The sequence below is a fragment of the Trachypithecus francoisi genome, unplaced genomic scaffold, assembly GCF_009764315.1.
Source record: "Trachypithecus francoisi isolate TF-2019V2 unplaced genomic scaffold, Tfra_2.0 Lachesis_group8, whole genome shotgun sequence".
Lineage (NCBI taxonomy): Eukaryota > Metazoa > Chordata > Mammalia > Primates > Cercopithecidae > Trachypithecus > Trachypithecus francoisi.
Genome location: NW_022681473.1, coordinates 109,245,588 through 109,268,844, shown reverse-complemented (window position 1 = coordinate 109,268,844; position 23,257 = coordinate 109,245,588). Strand labels below are relative to the sequence as shown.

The 23,257-nt window shown below is 48.7% G+C and overlaps 1 protein-coding gene across 1 annotated transcript in view; it reads right to left on the bottom strand.

Annotated features, from left to right (window-relative positions):
* GRIK4 (glutamate ionotropic receptor kainate type subunit 4) overlaps nucleotides 1-23,257 on the bottom strand; it is a 244,864-nt gene that overhangs the window by 81,485 nt on the left and 140,122 nt on the right. Inside the window, exons 14-15 of the mRNA XM_033207192.1 lie at nucleotides 8,022-8,129; nucleotides 296-499 (exon numbers count right to left, since the gene is read on the bottom strand). Of these exons, the coding sequence (XP_033063083.1) occupies nucleotides 296-499; nucleotides 8,022-8,129 (312 nt within the window). The remainder of the gene's footprint in view (nucleotides 1-295; nucleotides 500-8,021; nucleotides 8,130-23,257) is intronic.

Below are 23,257 nucleotides of genomic sequence, written 5' to 3'. Positions count from 1 at the left end.
AAGCACCAAAAATGGAACCCAAACTCCCTAATCTGTGTTAACCAGTCAAAGCCTCCATGACTTGTCACAGGCTCTGGACCGGGAAAGCCACGGGGTGGGATCGTTGCAGGCTTATTCACGACTGCACATCTGTGCTAGCCCAGGCAAGATTTATAGAGTGAATGGACAAATAAATGACAAATGCATGAATGATTGACTGAACACATGGAGGGTTCATGAGCGTGCAGCACAACCTTATGCCCTTGCAATCCCTCCCAGCCCACCCTCAGGCCCAGATCACTTGTTCCCTCCTTACCCTAGCGATCAGCTCCCCGACCATTCCTGTCCAGGTGCCGTTGGCCTCGGGAACGCCGTACACGCCATCCCCAACCAGGCGGATCTTGTAGTTGAATCGGAGGATCTCTGCCAGCTCCTTGAGCATGTCCACACAGAAGCCCTCGTAGCGGTCATTGCCTTCCATCTCCTGGTGGTTCCCCTTCAGCATTAAATACGGGTTTTCCTGCAGCAAAACTGGGCAGCTGTCATTCTCATCTTAGCCCTGGTGTCTCAGCCACATGTGATGGGGAGGGCCGGGGCACAGAGGGCTGGGGAGGAGATGGGGCAGAAGGAGGAAAGTGACGTGGGTAATGGGCTACTTTGGGGTGATGACCAGTTCCTCTCCCTGATGTGCTCTTTAAAGCTGTCCTTCTAGGTGCTTCTATTGTCAGGAACACACAGTGGTTCCCACTGCATGGAGGGTCAGGCTCAAGCTGCTTCATCTTGTTTAAGGTCATCATCTGACTGCACCCTCTATCTCTCTCTTTTTTTCTACCCCTGCTTTATTCCAGGCAGACCTATCTACATAGATTGGGCATTATCAGAGATATAAGGATGTCTGCAATAAGAAGGCTAGGTAAGAACAGGTACATGAGCAATTGCAGTCCAAGGAGGGCATTGGGAAGAGGGCAGGTATCTCCAGTGAGATGTACAGAGAAGGCTCCAAGCTGAAGGTGGGATCCAAGCTGGTCTCTGGAGGAGGCAGAACACTGAGAGATGGAAGGGCTGCGAATGAAAGGCATGGGCCAGGGGAAGGCACAATCAAGGACACGATCTTGAGTGGCTGCTCAGTAGACGATAGACCTTCCAGGGTAGCTGGAGCACAGGTTGTGAGCAGGGACAAGATGGGAGGAGAAATGTAGACGGATGGATTAGGGTCAGGGTGGGCCTCAGACGCCAGGATATGGTGGCCGCACATTACACAAGGTATAGAGGGGAAACATCAAGCGTTTTAAAGACGCAAGGCTGTGAGCAAGGAATATTAAGTAGTAGGAGAGGAAGCATCCAGGGGTGAGGACAGACCCTCTTCTGAGATGAGACCCTGAATCCTGGGCTGCAGGTTAGATTGGAGAAAGCCAGAGGGATGTAAGAGACACAGAAAGGAGCCGGCCTGATGACTGGCTGGTTGGGTGTGGGTCCTCAGAGCCTTGGAGCCCAGTGGATGACCAACAGAGGGTGGTGTCATGGGGGGCTCGAAAGCCTGGAGGGGAGGAGGATTTGGAACAGGTTGAATCTGAGGTGCTGGCAGGCTATGCAGGCAGAAGTGCCCCACTGGGTGTTTAAAATATGGAGCGAGAGTAAGACAGGGGCCAGAGATTGGACACATCGTACAGAGATCAAGGCTGAAGCTGGGGAATATGTGAGACCGTCAAAGGGAAGAGTTGAGAAAGGGCAGAAGAGGAAGAAGAAGAGGCCCTGGGGAGAACCTGGTCTAAGAGAGTGGGGAAATGAAGGGCAACAACAGAAGACAACACAGAAGCAGCCAGGAAGGCTGAAAATCAGGGAAACGTGGTCTCAGCGTCAAGGAGGAGGAAATTTGAAGACAGAGGATGTAGCCACTCCCACCATTCTCACAGACCAAGCAGGGCCGGGAACCAGCGTGTGGATCACTTGTCACTGCTGACCTTCTGAAGGCAGGCAAGGTGGGGGCAGCAGGACTCCACAGGATGAGGAGTGAGCGAGTGCCGCAGGAGTGAGGGTGGTCCAGCATTTTGACAGGTTAGGAGCTAAGGGAGGCAAGGTGCCAGGCACAGAGAGGGCAGATCGCCTCTCCTCCAAGCTCCTTCCCCACTGCAAACAGCAGGACTGGAGGGTCCTGGGGCCCACCCAGTTCTGTGATTCTGTCACTCCCTACGTTTGAGGGCAGCTTGAAGGGCAGCAGGGTGTAGGAAAGGTGAAGGCGACGGTGTTTTAGGATGGGACAGTCCAGGGTATATTTATAGGCAGGAAGGGAAAATCTCTGCAAAAGGGGAGAAAAGAGGAAGAAAGAGCCATGTTAGCTGGTGGAGCAAGGGCTCAGGAAGCGCAGGGTGGAGGCAGGGTGGCGGCAGGGTGAGGCTGAGGCCTGAGCCTGGAGGTGAGGTAGAGGGTGTGGGTGAGTTCACAGAGAGGAGGGAGCTTGTGCTGGCCCCAGAGTTGTGCTGAAAGTGGGGCAGACAGGCTTGAGGCTTGGTGTGTGGGAAGATTTTCAGCAGAGCCACTCGGGGGATGCGACAGGAGAGAGGAGAGCTGGGTTCAGGGATTACCAAGGTCCAGCTGCAGAGGGGGAGGCTGGATGCAGACAGGCAGCTGGGAGCAGGGGTGGCAGGGACAATCAGGCTTGGGTACAGGTGTGCGTGGAGAAACCTGCACACCACGATTCTAGGAGCCAGGAGAGGAAAGTGCTGAAATCCTGACGGGTTGAGCTTACTCTGAGGGGGGCTTCTAGGCGGGGGAAGATGGAGGGCCAGACAGACCCAAGGTCATGGGGGGACTGTGCAGGAGAGCAGAGTGTGGGCGTGATGGTGTGGGCGTGATGAAGTGGGCAGCCGGAAGGCAAAGGTCGTACGTCAAGGAGCAGGAGCTCTGAGTAGAAGGTGATGTGATTCTGATTCATGATGAGTCCACTGTCATGTCAATGAGATAGGGCCAGTCGGCCTGCCTTCCACACACGCCGTCCTCAGCACAAGGGCTTCTCCCTACACAAACTCTCCACACACTCCCCCATCTTCCGCCTCACCTAGCTCATCTCTGTCCGCAGAGTCACACTGCCTCCTCTTGTGCCAACCCACGTCTCAGAACTACCCTGCTCTCATGCCAGGACCCACACAATTGCCCTCCAGTGTTTTCTGATTTGCGCCTGCTCTAGGTGGAATGGGAGTGGGGCCTGGGACGGACTCGTCACCTGCTTGGTTCCCCTACCTGGCTCAGCATTAAGCACTTACTCGGCCTGCCTTCCACACACGCCGTCCTCAGCACAAGGGCTTCTCCCTACACAAACTCTCCACACACTCCCCCATCTTCCGCCTCACCTAGCTCATCTCTGTCCGCAGAGTCACACTGCCTCCTCTTGTGCCAACCCACGTCTCAGAACTACCCTGCTCTTATGCCAGGACCCACACAATTGCCCTCCAGTGTTTTCTGATTGCGCCTGCTCTAGGTGGAATGGGAGTGGGGCCTGGGACGGACTCGTCACCTGCTTGGTTCCCCTACCTGGCTCAGCATTAAGCACTTACTCGGCCTGCCTTCCACACACGCCGTCCTCAGCACAGGGCTTCTCCCTACACAAACTCTCCACACACTCCCCCATCTTCCGCCTCACCTAGCTCATCTCTGTCCGCAGAGTCACACTGCCTCCTCTTGTGCCAACCCACGTCTCAGAACTACCCTGCTCTTATGCCAGGACCCACACAATTGCCCTCCAGTGTTTTCTGATTTGCGCCTGCTCTAGGTGGAATGGGAGTGGGGCCTGGGACGGACTCGTCACCTGCTTGGTTCCCCTACCTGGCTCAGCATTAAGCACTTACCAGTCATGTGAGTAAGAAGCAAACGAATGGCTTCATGGACAGGGCATGGCTGGGGGTTTCCATCTCAGGACTGGTAATGCCCCATTGTATCTTTAATTGTCCCAAGGGGTGACACAATGCTCCTTCCCAAACACTTGCTAGTCTCAAGTTAATTTAAAACTTATTGACATATTCAAAGGTCTTGGAGATGCACTGGAAAGCCCAAGGATGGGGATGGTTAGGGCTCACTGCCACTTGGGAGAATGCTGGGGGTTTGAGTGCTAGCAGCGGTGCTGTGAACGCAAGCTGAGAATGCGGCAAAACGCTGAAGACGAGGTCTGATACAGAAAAGGTGTTCAGGGAATGGGAGCAGCAGCCACTTCCATGTGTTTGCTGGCATTAACCAATAAATCATCCACACATTCCCAAGTGTGCCCGGTGTGTCCTGACCAGAGCAGGGAGACAACATGGATACGTGCTGAGTTTTAAGGGATAAATCATTCAGGATTCTCATTTGCCAGGGAAAACGCACAAATAGTCGCCCGGGGACTGAATTAAGATCATCATTCCTGGTGAGATCTATCGGCTCGGATCAGCCACTGTAGCACAACCCACAAGCAAAGAACCAAGGCTAATGGTTGTTTGAGTTGTACTTACCATGTTGTTAAGTGTCACCTCACACACCAGTGTCCGGCCTGCACCCCACCCCTCGTAAGCACATGCATGTATGTGAATAAACACACGTGCACACACGCACAAATCAGGGTGACTTTCCCAGACTAGCAACAGGACCCTGCAGACTTGGCATAGCCATGGACCTGTGCCAGAGGCCCAAGCACAGTGTAATTCCCAGCTCTGAGAGGCTGGAGGTACAGCCCAGTCACTTCCCCATCTCCCTCCCAAAGTCTTGTTGGCTTTTAAGGGACACCCCTACCCTGTAGGAAGGACTTCCTTCACTCAGATTCTAATTATTGAGCTCCTACTTTGTGTCAGCCCCTCTACTTTCAAGGAGCTCTCATCGTAGAAGGGGAGGTAGAGCTTTAAACAACAACCTCTAATAAGAGAAATGGAAGGGGCCAGGGCAAAATGCTGGAGACAAGGAGAGGACAGGAGTTAGAACAGGGAAGGCTTCGTTGGAGACGTGACATCCGGGCAGATGCATAGGCATTTCCAGCTGGAAACAGCAATTAGAGGGAAGGGTAACCCAGGCATAAGGAACAGCATGTGCCAAGGCAGGCAGGTGCAGGATGCAGCGAGCAGGTGTTGAGTCATCCAGGGGCACTAGACCGAATGCTGCATGGGGAGGAGAAGGTGAGGTGGGCTGGCCCTGATTACGAAGGGTTATGTCCCACGCTAAGGGACAGCAGGGCCTGGGCAGTGGCTGAAGGATTATAAGGAAGGAAATGTCAGGCCAATTCTGATTTTCAAATGACCATGCTGACAGTAGGGTCACGGGACAGGCAGAGAAAGAAGGGAGCCTGCCAGCAGAGTATGGAGCGGTTCCAGAGAAAGTACAGGGTCCCCGGTCCTGGATTAGAGCAGGGGCTTTGAGGATGGATAGAAGAGGACAGATCCAGAGGTTTTTTAGAGACTAAGAAGACAGCGGGAAGGAGGTCCCAGCAATCACACTGGGTACTGCACACCCTCCTCCGAAGTGGACTCAGCCAGGCTCTTCCCCACTTTCTGCTGGACAGCGACACTGCAACCCTCTCATCTTTCTGGCATTTTCACACTGGTTCAGATAAGCTAAGGCTGAGCTGAGATAGGCGTGGGTGAAACCCTGGGGGCTGGAACTGCGCTCTCAGTCCTTGCTTCAACAGCTCCCTCTGCCAAGAACACCCCTCCCCAGGCAACCACTTTGCTGTGTCCTCACCACCAGGTCTCTGCTCAATGCTCCCCTTCTCGGAGAGGCCACCCTGACCACTGGGTATCAACACCGCCTATCGTCTCAGCACCCCAGGCCCTTCACAGCTCTAGCTCCTTTTCCTCAGCCTTGCAGCCTTCTAATTCATTGTTTGACAACATTGCTTTTTCCTATCTGTCACACGTTCCTTGCTGGAATGTAAGCTCCTTACAGGCAGGGATTCTTGTCTTTTTGGTTCATGGATGCACTCTGAGCACCTACAACAGTGCCCAGCATATAGCAGCACCCAATAAACAGTCATCGCGTGAATGAATGAATGAATGAATGAAAATGTTCAGTGACTCCATCTCATGACAATGAAGGGAAACTTAGTAGCCTGGCATTCAAGTTCCTAAGCGCTATGGACCCAACCCACTTTTCTGGCTTCTGCCTCTTCCCTTTCTTACCAGTGTTTGTTTCTCAGGAAAACCTGTACCTTTCTGCTTTTCCTGAACACCTGATGATGCCCTCCTTCATTCATGTCCTCCTCCCCACTCACTCCCTGTCTTTCAGAGCCCATCGTCAATGCCCCTTCTTTCCTGAAGGCTTTGCTGATCTCCCCATAGAGGGGACCTCTCTCTCCTCGAAACTCCACACCTCTAAGTGTGCGCCTCTTTCTGGCTTTTATCTCCTGTTTACAGTAGATCAATCATTTCAGCCCAGGGCGCCTGGGCCCCAGTAGTTCATAAAGCTAGTGATGGAGGTCCTTGAACTCTTTTTATTATCTCCAAAAGCCTAAAAGACATGGACACATTTGCAGACCTTGCACAGTTAGCAATGATAAGGCTGAGGAGGCGAACTCATGCATCGCCTCTTTGTTTTGGGCTGCAATGATATCAGTGTGGTACCACTGGCTATCTCCTGCTAATAAGATGCTGGGCCAGGCAGGGAAACATGCTTTAGATTAGTTAAAAGGGGGAGGGGAGGAACAAACTAATGACTGCTTAATACAGGCAGTTGGTTTAACTGACAAATCTTTTAAACATAAGGCCTTCAGAGGGGAAGACAAATAATACCTTGGCCATATATGCACTTCACCTATCCCATCTACTAACTTACAACCTCAGGACAGAGAACAGAACTGAGTCCTCCTCATCTTTGGTCTCCAGGACTGGGTACAGCACCTTGCACATGGCAGGGGGGCAGGGAAGGGAGGGTGAACTTGGCAATTACTGAATACAACAGAATCAAATAAAAAGGGCAAATGGGCCGGGCGCGGTGGCTCACGTCTGTAATCTCCGCACTTTGGGAGGCCGAGGCAGGCAGACCACGAGGTCAGGAGATCGAGACCATCCTGGCTAACACGTGAAACCTCGTCTCTACTAAAAATGCCCATGATGGCGGGCGCCTGTAGTCTCAGCTACTAGGGAGGCTGAGGCAGGAGAATGGTGTGAACCTGGGAGGCGGAGCTTGCAGTGAGCTGAGATCGTGCCACTGCACTTCAGCCTGGGCGACAGAGCAAGACTCCGTCTCAAAAAAAAAAAAAAAAAAAAAGGGCAAATGGTCTCTTGCCCTGTAGATTTTATTTTATTTTTTTGAGACAGTCTCACTCTGTCACCCAGGCTGGAGTGCAGTGGCACGATCTCGGCTCACTGCAACCTCCGCCTCCTGGATTAAAGTGATTCTCGTGCCTCAGCCTCCCGAGTAGCTGGGATTTCAGATGTGTGCCACCGTGCCCGGCTAATTTTTCTATTTTTTTTTTTTTTTTAGTAGAGATGGGGCTTTGCCATGTTAGCCGGCTTGGTCTCAGACTCCTGGCCTCAATCCTCCCACTTCAGCTTCCCAAAATGCTAGGACTACAGGCGTGAGCCACTGCACCTGGCCTCTTGCCCTATAGACTGAGAGCTCTCTTTTTATCACCTGGAAATGAAGAAACAGGCCATGTAAACCCACAGACATTCCATGTCCGCTTCAGGATGTGGTGGGGGACGGTCCTGTTATGTACACAGCAGGCACCCAGCAAGGTGGGCTGCTGCGAAGGGGCAGGGTTCCCCAGGGTCTGAATCCAGCTCCCCGCTCTGTGTCACAGGTCCCCTTCCCTTGCCCCTGCACAGCTGCCCCAGCTGTCAGGGTGCCCCCAAGAGGCATTCACAAACTGTGGTGTCTCTCCACCCTGATCCTGCCCCCAGCTGCTCTGGAACTCATCAAATATCATTTCCATATGAAACAACAACTTGAGTGTAATTACGCTGTCAGAAATTGGGCTCAGTGCTGTGATTAGAGCTCCCATCTTCTGTTCAAGGGGCAGACTGTGAGTGCTCAGAGGTGGGGAGGCACCCCAGGGAGCTGCAGCTGGGAGCCCGGGAGGGCCCACTTACCAGGATGGTGGTGACGACCAGGGTGGTGTTGAAGAGAGTGTCCGAAATGTTGGAGGCATACAGGCGGCTGTCCATGCTGAGGCCCTCTGCCACGTGCCACTGGCCAATCTGAGGAGACCAACGGAGAGGACTGGGAAGAAATGGTGGCCTTCAGGGCTGGAAGGAGCCAAGAGACTGACCTCTGCCTCCGGCTGGGCTGCATATGAGCAGGGAGGGGTGTGCAGTATGGAGCAGGGGGGCTGGACTGCAGCAGGGAGACTATTACCCAGGGTTGGGGGGCTGAGGGAAGCGGGGGCTGTAACAGGGAAGAAAGGAATAAAGACGTGGGGGAGAGGTGGGAGAGGAAAATGGAGAAATAAATCAGGAACGAATGCAGTTTGGTGAAGTTCTCCCACACAGAAAGGAACGGAATATGTGGAATCACATTATTTTGAGGCAGGGATGGGCTGTAGAGCTCTTTTGATCCGGCCTGCCTTCAATCATTTCTGAGTATCAAAATAAGAATGAGAAGGCTATACTGCAGAGAACTGTGTCCTTGGATAAATGTTTGCTGGATGGCTGAATGAATGGATGAATGAACCTCAACAGGTCTAGTCCAGATTGACTCATTTACCAGCTGTGAGAACTCAGGCAAGTTATTCACGTCTTTCAGAACCCCAGTTCCCCATCTATCAATGGGGATGGTAATGCTTGTCCTGCCTTCTTGGAGCTTCTCATATACGTGCCAGTGGGTGTTCCATTATTCACCCAGACCCAGGAACACAGATCTCAACAATGAAACCTTAGAAAAGTTACTGAACCTCTCTGAGCATGTTCCCTCATCTATAAAATGGGGATAATCATAGAAACCTCACTGGGTCATTGTAAGAATGTATTTAAACTGGCATTCAATACATGCTGCTCTCCTTCCACGTTGTCTTTTGTTTTCTCTCTCTATTGTGTTTTGTTTCCTTTATTCTGTTTTTATTTTATTGTGATAAGAACACTTAATACGAGACGTACTCTTTTTTTTTTTTTTTTTGAGAAGGAGTCTTGTTCTGTCGCCTAAGCTACAGTCCAGTTGTGCGATCTCGGCTCATTGCAACCTCCACCTCCCGAGTAGCTGGGATTACAGGTGCCTGCCACTGTCCCCAGCTAATTTTTGTATTTTTGGTAGAGATGAAGTTTCACCATCTTGGCCAGGCTGGTCTCAAAACTCCTGACTTCATGATTCACCCGCCTCAGCCTCCCAAAATGCTGGGATTACAGGCCTGAGCCACTGCGCCCGGCCGAGATGTAGTCTTTTACCAAGTTTTTAAACATACAATATATTACTGTTGGGTGTCTCATTGTCTCAAAGACCACCAGGTGAAAAAAATCCACAACTTACTCAGTTCTTCACTCTGGAAAGTTACCTAAACCTAAACTCAACAGAAATGAGGTTTTAGATTGCTTGTTTTTCCCAGTGGATCTCTCTTTTAATTTTTTTTTAAATAAGAGATGGGGTCTTATTATGTTGCCCAGGATGGTCTTGACCTCCTGGACCCAAGTAATCCTCCTGCCTTGGCCTCTCAAAGTGCTGGGATGATAGGCGCGAGCCACTGCACCTGACCATAACTCTTTTTATACATATAAAAATACACACACACACCTCTATATACATAAAATCCCAATATATCTCTACTAACTGGAGCCCCTGGCGAATCATTGCTGTTGCTGAGTGTTTTTAGGTGGGCAGACAGGAGAGACGGCTGGCTAAAAACCCAGTGAAACGCACACACCCTTCTCTGCAGGCAGCAGCAGCAGCTTCCCTGGAAGACCCACACAAGTTCCACAGATGCCAGGCAGTTCTACTCCACAGAGCTGGGCTCTGGGTTCTTTGACGGAATTTCCAGCAACAATAAAGACATGTTGCACCCTTTTCTGCCGCTCCCACCCTATGGGGGCCAGAGGATTGAGAGTGAGAGGGAGCGGCTCCCTGCCTTCAGTCTGGAGAAGGTGGAGCATGTGGACGGCAGGGTCAGCCAGGCCCACCCCGGACCATCAGCTGGGAGCTCCCGTGGGCCTCCAGTTCCAGGCAGGAGCCTTACCGTCTCTACAGTTGGGGCTTTCATGTGGAAAAGGGGAGATGACCAAATGCTCCCGTCCATGCCCTGCAAGAATGCCACCTGGAAAAGGGTGGGCAGCTGTCCCCATCTCTGCAAGGGCAGCATGGTTCTGTGCATGTTCACATTCCTTTGCCGTTTACAAACAAGGCCTCATACATATCCATACAACAAGCCCCGTTTTACAGATAAGGAAACGGAGGCCAAAACAAAAGAGCCCACCCAACTTGAGGTCACAGAGCCTGTCAGCTGAGAGGCCTCAGCTTTAAGCCCTGCACTCTTTTTTTTTTTCCCCCCTGGAAATATTTAGGCTCTTTATTCTGGTTTTATTTCTTTATACTCATCCCACCAAGAATTTGAAGCACCTAATACACCATATAACAATTTTAAAAACTGAAGGTATCAAGGCAAAGGGAGCATGTGAATGACATACAAATCAACAAATAAAAGGATAAGAAAAGTGCTTTCAAAAAGGACTACCATACAGTACTAAAAAGTGGTAGCATATACTGCCAAAGCAGGTAGGGAAATGAGACCAACCACAAAATTCACAGTGCTCAAAAGATTGAAAACAGTAACAAATACTCTTATTTGGAGAAGCACGGTTTTTTTCTTAATTATGTGTACTGTCACAATCATATAATTACTATTTTAAGATAAACTTTATCATAAGCTAATTTTATGAGGAATCTCATAAAAAGGACACTATTTGGACATGGTGTCCAGTGCTTCTCACACTTCAATGTGCATATGTATCACCTCAGCCTCTGGTTAAAATGCAGATTCTGACTCAGTTCATCTACAGATAGGGCCTGTGGCTCTGAATTTTTTTTTTTTATTATACTTTAAGTTCTAGGGTACATGTGCATAACGTGCAGGTTTGTTACATATGTATACTAAGCCCTGCACTCTTAAGCGCAGATGAATCTTCCCAAGGAAGGCTGCCTGGTCATCCTGTCTGACTCCTCCACCATTCAATTGCACATGCTTGTTTACTTGGGTGTCTCCCCCACGAGCAGCCAGTGTGGCTCAGGACAGCAGGTGCTGGCCTTACTTATGCTTGTACCCTTGCTCTGGGCCTGGCCTTAGAAGCAGGGAGCCGGGGAGGGGGCGGGGGGGGGGGGCATTGTCTCCACCGACTGCTGTTGTTGGTGAGGCATGGGCAAAAGGCACTTTCTCTTTCTCTGAGCCCTCCTCTGGCCTTGGGAGCTCCTATTGTCTCTTAAAGGGAACAGCCAGGCCATGTTATGGTCCAAGATTCCCCTTCCTCCTCCTCTCTGCAGGGGTGAGGGATGAGCTGTTAGATTTCCAAATGGAAGAGGAAAGGGTAATAGTTACTGGACACCTGATGTGTTCGATGTATCAAGCCTATCATCTCTGAATTCTCCCATCAACCCTTTCGAGTAGTTACATGTGTTTCTGTTTTAGTTAAGAAGAAACTAAAGCTCAGGGAGGTTTAACGGCTTGCCTAAGGTCCCCTGGCTGGCAGGTGTAGCACGGGATTGAACCTAGATCTGTGACTCCTAATTCTGTGATCTTTCCTGTTTCTGCTGCTGTCTCTTAGGGTGGGGATACGAATGTGCCCTTCACTTAACCAGGCCAGGCTAACTGGGGAATGGCTTCTAGGGCCCCCACCATCCATTAAGTCCAAATACATAGCTAGCTTTCTTCTCCTTGGCCTCGACACTCCACAAGGCCAGGTGAAATTATTGTCCTCAAAGAGGCTCAGTTTCCCTGTCTGAAAAATGGATAGAATTGGCCCCCAGTGGTCTCCTAGGTTGGGAGGGGCTATATTTAGGCAGAAAGAACAGAAAAAGCAATTGGGCTAGATGTCAGCATTGGGATATCTGGAATAGGACTGAACTCCTTAGAGTCCTTTCTGTCATCCTAAACCTCATACAACAGAGCCAGTAAGGCCTCAGCTCTCTGCTACCCACTTTCCCACCTCCACTGTTCTCAAGGGGTCTAACCCTCACTAACTACTTGTTCAAAGAAGCCCCAGTCCCAGACTCCTTGGTCTTACCCAAGCCATGAGATAGGTAAAAGCCAGGGGTAGAAACAATATACCCAGAGCCAGACCCAACAGGCTGAACTGCGCGCCCTCCCACCTTCCTCCTCTGGGGACATGGCAAAGAGACTAATTAGCCCCCAAGCTCCAGTCAGGAAACGAATCCCCCACCCACCCTCCCACTAGCCCCCAAGAAATTAATAAACTCATCAGATCCAACAAAGCGGCTTGGCAGCCATTATCCAGTGCAATCTAATTGCAGAAAGGCAGTGGGAAGGAAAGGGAGATTCAGAGCCAGGCGCCCTGGGATACAGGCTAATTGCCCCACCCACTGGGCACCCTCGAAGCCACACACGTGCCAGAAGTGGGCAGGAGATACAGCTCTTTCATCACTGACAATCTGTGGCTCTGCCTCCAGCCAAATCCCTTTGCTCCACCCCGCTGACACCTGCCCCCCAAGCCTCCTGTAGGAACAGCTGTTTTGTAAGCCGCTTCCACATGCCCACATGTGCAGGCTTGATTTTGCTTCAAATAATGTCTCTCCTTGGCTCCCTCTATACTCTGTCTCTCGCACTTGCTCTGCCTTTCCACTGTTTAGAGGCCCCAGGGGTTGCAGTGGAGGAGGAGAAGGTATGGATTTGGACAGGGCCACTGCTAGCCTACATACAGCATCTTAATACAGATAAGAAAAAAGTGGCTGGGCGCGGTGGCTCAAGTCTGTAATCCCAGCACTTTGGGAGGCCGAGACGGGTGGATCACGAGGTCAGGAGATCGAGACCATCCTGGCTAACACGGTGAAACCCCGTCTCTACTAAAAAATACAAAAAAACTAGCCGGGCGAGGTGGCGGGTGCCTGTAGTCCGAGCTACTCTGGAGGCTGAGGCAGGAGAATGGCGTAAACCTGGGAGGCGGAGCTTGCAGTGAGCCGAGATCCAGTCACTGCACTCCAGCCTGGGCAACAGAGCGAGACTCTGTCTCAAAAAAAAAAAAAAGAAAAGAAAAGAAAAGAAAAAAGCACCCCTCTGGGCTGATGTGGCCCTGCCAGAGCACCCTGGGAATGCAGAGTTGGAGCTGGACTTCATCCCTGGGAGTTGCACAACCAGAGCCACCGATGCAAAGTTGGACAAGAGTTTAACCTGGCTTCCTGCGGAAGGGCTGTGTGAACTTGGGTAAGTTAGTGAATCCCTCTGAGCCTGTTTCCCCCATCTATAAAATGGGGATTAACATAGTAATTATTACCTCATAGGGTTCTTAAGATTAAGGAAGATGGTGTATGTGCAAAGTACTGTGTCAACCCTTATTAGTTTTTAATACCATTGCCCAAGGCGGAAGGTGGAATCTCCTGCGTGCTCTGCGAAAGGTTTCACACTATGGGCTTTAGTTGATTAGGCAGATGAGGCTGGTGTCTCAAAGCATAGTTCTCAGAAACGTAAATTATCTTTTTCTCTGAGATGGACATTTAAAAACCAACATTAAAAATGAAAACAAATGCAAATTCTTGGGCCCCACCCCAGAATGACTAAATCAGAAATTCTAGGAGTAGGGTAGGCTGCGTTAGAGCAGAGCAGAAAGACCAACTCAGCTGACAAATAGGGTGACAGCGAAGGACTAGGGTGCAGAGATTCACAGTGCTTCAATGCCTGCCCACGGGGAGTTAGGAAATGTTACAAACTGGCTCTCCTGGGAAGAAAAAAAAAGGCTCTGATGTGTAGCATTTGCTAGTTTCTGTGATGTAAACACACCCACTACGGCTGATTTAAAGCTGCCAACATGATGTCACCAAGCACAGAGCTGGGAACGGATGTGTGCAACGGACTCCTGCAGGCTGGGGCGAGCCGGCTCTAGCATTTGACTGCTGCCTGCTGCCCGCCATACTCACACGGGCTCTGTGCTGGGCACTAGAAGGTCGTGCCTACTAATCCCATTGCCACCCCACTGTATTCGTAAGGAAAGCAGGGTCCAGATATGTTAATAATTTACCTAAGTCGCAAAGCTGGTGAGGAGAAAAAATAGGATTCGAAACAAGGCCAATGGCTGCTTAATTGATTCCACAATATTTAAAACAAATGTGTAGTCCTTCTACCTACAGATTCTTCATGACATTACAAGAAACATTTTATGATAGGAGTGCTTAGTCAAATATTAAAATGTAGGTAAATATAATCGATATGGGATGTGTTTGCACGTACACAACATGCATCATTTACCCAGCATCCCCAAGAGACACAGGTGGCTATAAATTAATAATGATCTTGCTCCTTAAGCACTAAAATTTCGGAGAGTTTAATTATTTATTCAAAACCATTGTTTCCAAAACTCCTTTCTAAAGGAATTATTATGTTCCTCTGTCCTCTTGAATAGGGAGCCTGTCTACCTTAATATGCAGTGTTATCATTACGTAGCCAGTTATTACACTGTGCCGTGATACAGTGCTGCCCCTGGGATTACTGAAATGTGGAGGGCCACTGCCTGCAGTTCTGCACTTTTATAAGTTAATTTGTCTGCTTCTCATAGTGTCTGTTTCTTTTCTCACTGTGAGCCATCACTTCTTGCTCCTATTAGGACTGCTGTCTCTGAGCCTCTGTCTTTGCAGGACCCCTGGGTAGAGCAGCTAAGGACCAAGCTTGAAAGAATTGTAAGGAGAGCCTAGACAAGGGGGCTGATGGGGTCACAGGGCTGTAGTGAATGGTTCCGTGGCATCAGTAGGGGCTACCCATAGTTCTTTGGAAAGGTGATGACTGTACAACTGAATGAGTGTCAGGGACATGGATTTGGTCTGTCGCGTGACCCCAGGTCAACATAAGCAAGCTGGTCACTTCTGCAGCAATGCACGGCAGAAAGTCCTCCACCCAGGGGCCAGGACCACAGGGGTCCTCTGCTGCTTCCTGATAGAGGCTGCAGTGTGTTACCTGGCATCAGGAAACCCGCATTAGTACCTGGTACTATGGCCACAGGTGGGTGACCCTGAACAAGTCAGTTAATTTCCTCGAGCCTCACCCCTCCCCAGCCTCCACCCTAATCAAAATCCTCACTGACCTTGCCTGGGACTAGAATCCACTCTGGGCCTCCCTGTTCTGTTCTTCACACAGCAGCAGCCTTCGTCACTACCAAATCTCACATACATGCCAGTCCCTGCTTAAAACCCTTCAATTCTTTCCCATGTTGGCTTAAGGATAGAGACCAAACCCCTTGCCATGGCCTGCAAAGCCCTAAGAAGTCTTTCCTTTGCCCACTCTCCACTCTCCATCTTCTTCTCATGCTCTTTGGTCCAGCTTTACCTGTGCTGCAGCCACAGCTACGGTCTTCCTGCATTCCAGTGCGACAGGCTCCTTCCTGCCACAGCCTTTGCACATGCCATTCCCTGTCTGGAACTCTGCTTGCCACATGAACCCCTGCCCCACAGCCCCTTTCAGCTAGTTTAGGAGTTGGCAAATCCTGGACTACATGTGGAATCCAGCCCACTCCCTATTTTCTGAAATAAAGTTTCATTGGAACATAGCCCCACCCCTTCATTTGTGCATGTTACTGCTTTCCTCTATAACAGCAGATTCGCTCACAGCCATGTGACCTGCAAAGTCTAAATATTCATCATGTGGACCTTCATAGGAAAAAAATTTTGCCAAATCTTGATCTACTTTACATCTGTTAATTCCCTCAGGCTTCAGCTCAAAGGTCCCTTCCTCCAGGAAGCTTTTCCTTGCTAATCCCTCAAAGTCGGACTCCTCCCAGAACCATGTTCTTTTCCTTCCAAACATTCATTGATGTGACTATTGCTTATGGCCTGTCTTTCTTACTAGATAATAAGCTTCACGAGAGTAGGGATCATGGCCAGCTTTGCCTGCCCTTTTATCCCTAGAGTCTGGCACAGTGCCTAGCTTATCAATCACAGATGCTCAATAAAATCAAGTTAAGTGAATGCACCAGGAACATTGCCTATAGTATCTCATTTAACCTTCAGCCTATCTTTAAGAGGGAGTTATTTTGTACTCATTTTACAGATCTTAAACCTCCTGAATCTCAGCAAGGTTAGGTCATGAATGTCCCCAAAGTCACATGCTGCTAAGTACCAAGATGGGGATGTAAACCGGTGCTTTCTGCATCCCCAAAGCATGTGCTCCTAACCACTGTGCTGTTTTGTTTGAGAGTCAAGACAGCGACGGGAACAGGCATAGCACAGTGCCTGGCGTGTAAGCAGGGACGAAATTAACTTTGCCAAGTCCTTTCCTCTCTCTGTGACTCGGATTCCTTCCACGCTGCAGTCAGTGAGCCCTCAGGCCCTTTCCTGTAGACCAGTCCTGGAGGCCCATGGGCTCACCTGGGTGTCATCTCTGGGACTTGCAGGCCCTGCTGCTGAGGGGGAACCCTGGCAATCCTGCCTGCTCACAGCTCTCACTCCCGCCTAGAATCACACAGGGCTGTCATTTTGCCACTTTGTTCCCTCTTAAGTAGGTAAAAAGAGATTCATTTTTAAAGCCTCGAGGGATTTCCTCACATCTTTGCCTGCATCCGTGGGTGTGCACGCAGCATTATAACATTTAATATTTTATGTACATTTAGACGATTGTTCTTTGCACTCAGTGCTGCCAGGATCCAGCTTCTTCTAGGGAGGCCACCGTAACCCCAAGGCAGGGTAAGTCCTTCGGCTTCAGACTCTGGTTTTGCAAACACTTATTGATCACCTTTGCTTTCTGGGCACTCAGCCATGTGCTCTGCTTACATAAATTTCCTTGATTCTGCACAACAACCTTGTTATTATTCCCACCTGAGAAATGTAGGCTTAATGGCGATACTTCAGACAACAATAATGCTTAATGTAGGCACTTTCATACCAGTTTCTGTTGAATAAACGAATGAATGAATGAAAGTGAGACTCAGAGATGTCAAGCAACTTGGTGAGGGTCACACAGTTACCAGGAGATTAAACTGGGATTGGAACTTAGGTTCTATTTATTACTATACCATCTGGTTGAGTTAGGACAGGTGTATGTTGTCTTGACCTTAAGACCTGGGCCTTCCTACATTCCTCTCTGATCGTCATGAACTTGTTTACTGAATACAGCCCTGAAGGGAGTCACTTCAAAGAGCCCGTATGAGTGATCCTGACCAGGGCCCAGAGTGGTTGCCTAGGAGCTAGCTTGGCACAAGGGGATTCAGGGGGTACAAGAGGACCCACATTGTTTTTCCCTCCTCTCCCATGCGTAAGCTGTATGAGCTGGGGTAAGGCATTTAACCTCTCTGAACCTTCTCCATCTGGAAAGAAATGAATCTGCCTACCCATAATACAGCCTTGTTGTTGTTGATAAGCAACTGAGATAATGTACATGATGGCCCTTGATGAGCCACAATAAGCCACGGGAACATAAGGTAACGGTACCATTTAACAGTACCATTGTGTATTTTGTGGGAATGCAGCCGGCCAGAAGTCAGGAGATTTGGGTTCAAGTTCCACCCTGCAACTTACTACATGGTCTTGGGAAGTTGATTTTGCTACCTGTAAGATAAAAATAGCTCCCCTTCCCTTGTCCCCTTATTAGGATGATCTGAGGCAATTACAGATGTGACAAAAGTTTCAAGGCCTATTCAAATGCAAGCTCTGACTGGGTGCAGTGACTCACACCTGTAATCCCAGCATTTTGGTAGGCCAAGGCAGGCAGATTACCTGAGGTCAGGAGTTCAAGAACAGCCTGACCAATATGGTGAAACCCCATCTCTACTAAAAACAGAAAATTAGCCAGGTGTGGTGGCACATGCCTGTAATCCCAACTACTCTGGAGGCTGAGGCAGGAGAATCACTTCAACCCAAGAGTAGGGGGTTGCAGTGAGCCAAGACCGTACCATTGCACTCCAGCCTGGCCAACAAGAGTAAAACTCCATCTCAAAAAAAAGAAAAAAAAGAAAAGTAAGCTCTTTCTATTTTATTCTATTTCAGATCCTTGTTCTCTAGGGACATCCAAAGTCAGATGAACCATAACCAATGACTCTTTTTTTTTTTTTTCTTTACTCTCAGGTTCAGGGTACTAAGTTGAAGTTCTCACTAGGAAAGATGCATATTAATAATCTATTTGTGGCTTCATGAGTGCACAGAAGTGATTTTGACATATGGGCCAGAAAAGTGACATTCAGGTGAAAACACTATGGCCAGGGATTCCAGGAATAAACTGAGTTTGTTAGAATTTCAAAGTCTCTTACATTATATAGGTCTGTACTTTGAAACAAAACCAACTAAAAAGGTCTGTAATATTAGCCTCTGTGGTGAACACCTTGGCACGAAGGAGTAAATGCTTACTGCATTTAAATCTAATATCTCCAATCATAAAAGTTTCATTTACAGAGGAGACGGAGTCATAAGTAAGCAAGAGCCCAACTGAGTCCTGGAGTGGGTGATCTGGGGAACAAAGGGAGTTGCTGAAGTTGGCCAAAGGTTGCATTCTAGTAGCAGAGGGAACCATCAGATATGTGCTTGTGCGGAATAATGCTGAAAATTCAGGATCAAAAGAAAGCAATGGTAAATGCCAAGGGTAAGAGATCAAAAACAAGTCCAGGGAAGGCTGGGAAGACTCGACATCAAGTGAACTCTAACTGGGCTTTATTAAGCCTGCAACTCAGTTGGTCCAAGGCAGTATTTTGTTAAACTGTGGGTTGCAACCCATTAGTGGGTCATGAAATCAATTCAGTGGGTCAAGACATGCATTTTGAAAAGCAAATCTATATCTAGAATAGGTCAGGCTGTAATGCACATAGCAGGGGTAACTTGCTTCACAGGCTTTGGTTTCAGTTACATATGGATGGATGTTTATGTGCATCCTGAATTGCAACCCCAATGCAAGTCATGCTCAAGAAGTGTGCAAGTGCTTGGCATAAGACATTTGGACACTCTCTCTGTTCACAACTCTATCATAAGCCCTTAGCCGAGTACCTGGAACATAACTGGTTCTCAATAAATACATATATTTTTGCATCAATGAACTCCTAGTCCTGGTCACTTGTTATAACTGAAGGACTAACTACAGTATAAGAAAATTATACAAGCTAAGACTTTTGAACACTTACCATATGCCAAGTACTGGACTAAAGGTTTTGTATTCGTCATTTCATTTAATCTTCCCAACCACATTAGAAGGGAAATACTGCCATCATCCCTGTTTTACAGATAAGAAAACTGAGGCTCTGAGAGGTTGGATTTCTTGCCCAAAGCTCCATAGTTAATGCAGATTCAAACCCAGGCAGGTCCGCTACACTACTAGACATAGATACTAATAGATATAGATACTAATACTAATAGATATTAATTCTATTGGGTTGGGACTACATAGTTAAACATTTAGTAAACATTCGAATCTTTATCCTTTATCCATTGTCATTTGCCACAAGCGTTCCTGCCTGAGACCCCACATCCCTGAAGGTGGCCTTTGCTGTCCCTTGTCTTTGATTCTGAGTTACATATTTAGAAGAGGATACATAAAGCTTGAGGAAAGGGAGGCTGGGTGGCAGTGAAATAAGCAGAGTGGGAGTTCTGGCTTCCCAACCAGCTCTGCCATCTACCACAACCACCCCTGGGTGGTCCCATTCAGACTCCTCACACTCCCCTTCCCCTGGGGTTTCCCAGTCATCTACCAGGTTTCAGCCTGAATGTCACTCCTCAGGGAGGCCCCTCCCAGTCTTTTGTCTCCATCAAGATCCACGTCACAGACTTGTGCATAGTGCCCTGAACTACTGCTTTGTAGCACTCATCACATTTGAAATCATATAGGTATTTAGGTAATTATTTGTTTCACACCCCTCTCCTGTACCAGAGTGAAGAGACTCTGTCTTGTTCACTATCATATGCCCAATACCTTGCATGAAATTGGCACTTACTACATATTGGCTGGATGCATGAATAAATTCCCTTTTGTGGTTCCAGCTTCCAGGGAAGTGCCTGGCCTATAAAGGGTGCTCAATAAATATCTGTTGAATTGAATTACAAAGTTCCTTTGGGCAAGTCATTTCTTTTTATCTTTAGTTATCTTATCTATAAAAGAAGGATATAGGCTTGCCCCTTCCAGTTCAAACAGGAATTCCTGAAAATGCTGGGTATATTTATAAAGTGAGGTAAATTTGCAAAGTGACTTGGGGCAGAGCCTGAGAGAGACAGGCTTATTCTTTTTTTACTTTTGTGAGTGTCAGCAGCTCTCGTCTGAGCAGTTGTCTGAGCAGGCAACCCCAGAAGGCCTCAGACAGGTGATGGTAGGAGGCGACGGGCAGCAGTGCTTCCCTGGCATGAAGGTGAAGCAGGTGGCCACCGACGTGAGGGATACAAGGAAATCTCCTCTCCAATCTGCCACAAAACAACTCCATGAAATGAAGGTAGTGACAGGAAAGGTGGAATTGATGTGTGGAACCAAGAAATACAACTAAGGAAAAAGGAAAAAGGCTTTAGAAAGACAGATTTCTGCCCAATAGATAGAAGAACTTTCTAAGAATGAGAGCATTCCAAGATGGAATATACTGTTCCTGTAGGTGATGAGTTCCCTGACACCAGAGGCATTCAAACAGACTCTATGATAATCCATTTGCAAGAATCCAAGCAGCCAATTAGAGTGCTGGCCTAGAAGACCTTTATTATTCTTTTTGACCCCAGGAATATAAGATCTGGATTCTACTTCTGCATCAGGGGAACCAGGAGAAAGGCAGGACATCAACAGGAAATGAAGTCCTTGCTCATTTTGAGGAAACAGGAGAGCAGCAGTATGGGGCAGTGAACGCAGAGAAAAGGCCACTGTAGGAAAACTTCAGCTACTCATACATTTGCTCATTCCTGGTCTTCTCTCCTGGCTGAAACTCATTACAGGTGATTCTCATTATTCATGGTAGTTCTGTTCTATAAAGTTGCCACAAACACTGAATTAGTGAATACTGAACCATTTTTGTTCCTATGGGAAACACAGGGCTAGGTTCCTGTGAGCCTCTGGTCACACTGTTTTCTTTAATCAATCAATCACTTTGTTTTACATGTGTTGCTGTTTGCAGACACCTCGCTTAATATATATCGTTGATGCATCAACATTAAACAACAGCATGCCCATTCAGCCAGAATGCAGCTTACCTAACACACGTGCTTTCACTGGAAGGCACATCACTGTTCTTGTAGGTAGGAACACTAGATAGCACTTCAGCACTATGCTTAGGGGTCATTTTAAACAGAAACATTGCCAAGAAAAAGTACAAAACTAGACAAGATGTGGCATGAAGTGGACTGTGAGAAGGACATTTGTTTACAGTATGAGAGCTGAAAAAAGAAGACACGGTGCAGCCTTGTTCAACTTAGCTAAGAACGTGCACATCGATTCCAATTTTTTGCTGCTCTGTGCATGTCTGCAAAAGCACTGTATTGATTTGGGGGTTACAAGTAGATTTTAGCAAGTAGTCAAATTTGCAAACATGGAATCCACAAACAATGAGGATCAACCGTGCTTGTCTGCTCTCGAATGTGTAGCTTGTGCCAAGACCTGCTCAGACTTCCATCCCTAATCCCCAGTGTCTGGCATAGGAAGCAGAATTTGGTCTAGCCCTCACCCCTCCTCCTGCCAAAGAGAATAAAACCGCATTGGCTGTTCTCAGAGATTCCAGTGACAGTGAAAATAATAGGGCAGGAGTGGAGCTCAGTCCACCCCAGTCAGCTCTGACTAAAAATGCCACCCCCGAATGATGTTTGTATGAACTTAATAGACTTCCCACCTAGCTCATGGTTTCTGAAGTTAAATTTCCCAGAGACGAGCTGTGAAGATGCTCAGATCGTCTTTCTTTTTGGACAGAAGCACTAAGTGATTTTAAGAATTTCTGTTGCTGGCAAGGAGTGGTGGCTCATGCCTGTAATCCTAGCACTTTGGGAGGCCGAGGCACGCAGGTGACCTGAGGTCAGGAGTTCGAGATCAGCCTGACCAACATGGCGAAACCCCATCTCTACTAAAATGCAAAAATTAGCCAGCCGTGGCGGCAGGCGCCTGTAATCTCAGCCACTTAGGAGCCTGACGCAAGAGAACCACTTGAACCCAGGAAGTGGAGGTTGTAGTGAGCTGAGATCGTGCCATTGCACTCCAGCTTGGGCAACAAGAGTGAAACTCCGTCTCAGAAAAAATAAAAAATAAAAACAAGAATTTCTGTTGCTTACATCCCAACTTCCTTTTCTTGCATAGTCGAAAATCTCACAGACTCGCTTGTAAACATTTTGGGGGATGATCAAATTGGCCTTCCTCAAATTGCCATGTGTGGAGTGCATGGCGGGATCCGTCAACATGAGGACTCATCTGCACACCCTGCTCTCACCTCCAGGAAGCTAGAAGGTATTTCAAATTAGCTGCTGAGGAAAGAATTTATCAGAGAGCTCAGGCATGCTGGAGATTTTTCATCTTACAAGAAAATTACTGCCAAAGGACATGACACAGGCAGGCCATGCCTGGCTTCATTTGTTAAACGCACCAGGTGGAGAAGTATCTTGGGAAAGCTGGTTGTATTAATAACAAAACTTTGCGCTCTGAGTGGCAGATGCCAATTGAACTCATGATTTTAATGAAGTGCCTGGGTGGAAGGAAGCCAGTTACTCGCTGTCCTTCTGGAACTCAGGACATTGAAGTCAGTAGAATGCTGGAGGGCAGGGGAGGACACAACTTCTGAGCTTTCTGCAAAGGCCTGAGCATGGCCCGGCTCTGCCCCTGGCTGGCAGCTGGCTCACAGCATGCAGCTGGCATGTGCCCAGGCCTTGCTGTGCTCTGGCTAGATGGGGAATTTTTAGTTTTGGGGGTGTCAGCAGCTCTTGTCTGAGCAGGGCTCTGTCAGGCAGGCCTTTGAGGTGCTAGGATTCTCATAGGAGTGGTATCACAGCTTCTGCTTCCCTAGGCTTCACACCCAACCAGAGCCCCTGCCAGGTGGAACCAGCAAGGCTGCCACATTAGAGAGTGGAAAAAGGAGGGGTCAGGGATGGAGGAAGGGGAGAGGCAGGGGAGGGAGAGGCCATCCTGAAGCCCCGAGTGGCCAGCCTAGTAGAGCTGGTGTGAGCCTTGTCTGGCTGGCACGGGCCGGTCTTTGTGTGGTTACAGCCAGAGTGACCTGGCCCTGGGCATCTTGCTAGACCTCGCTTTGTTCTTCTCTCTGCCCTGAGCCACAGT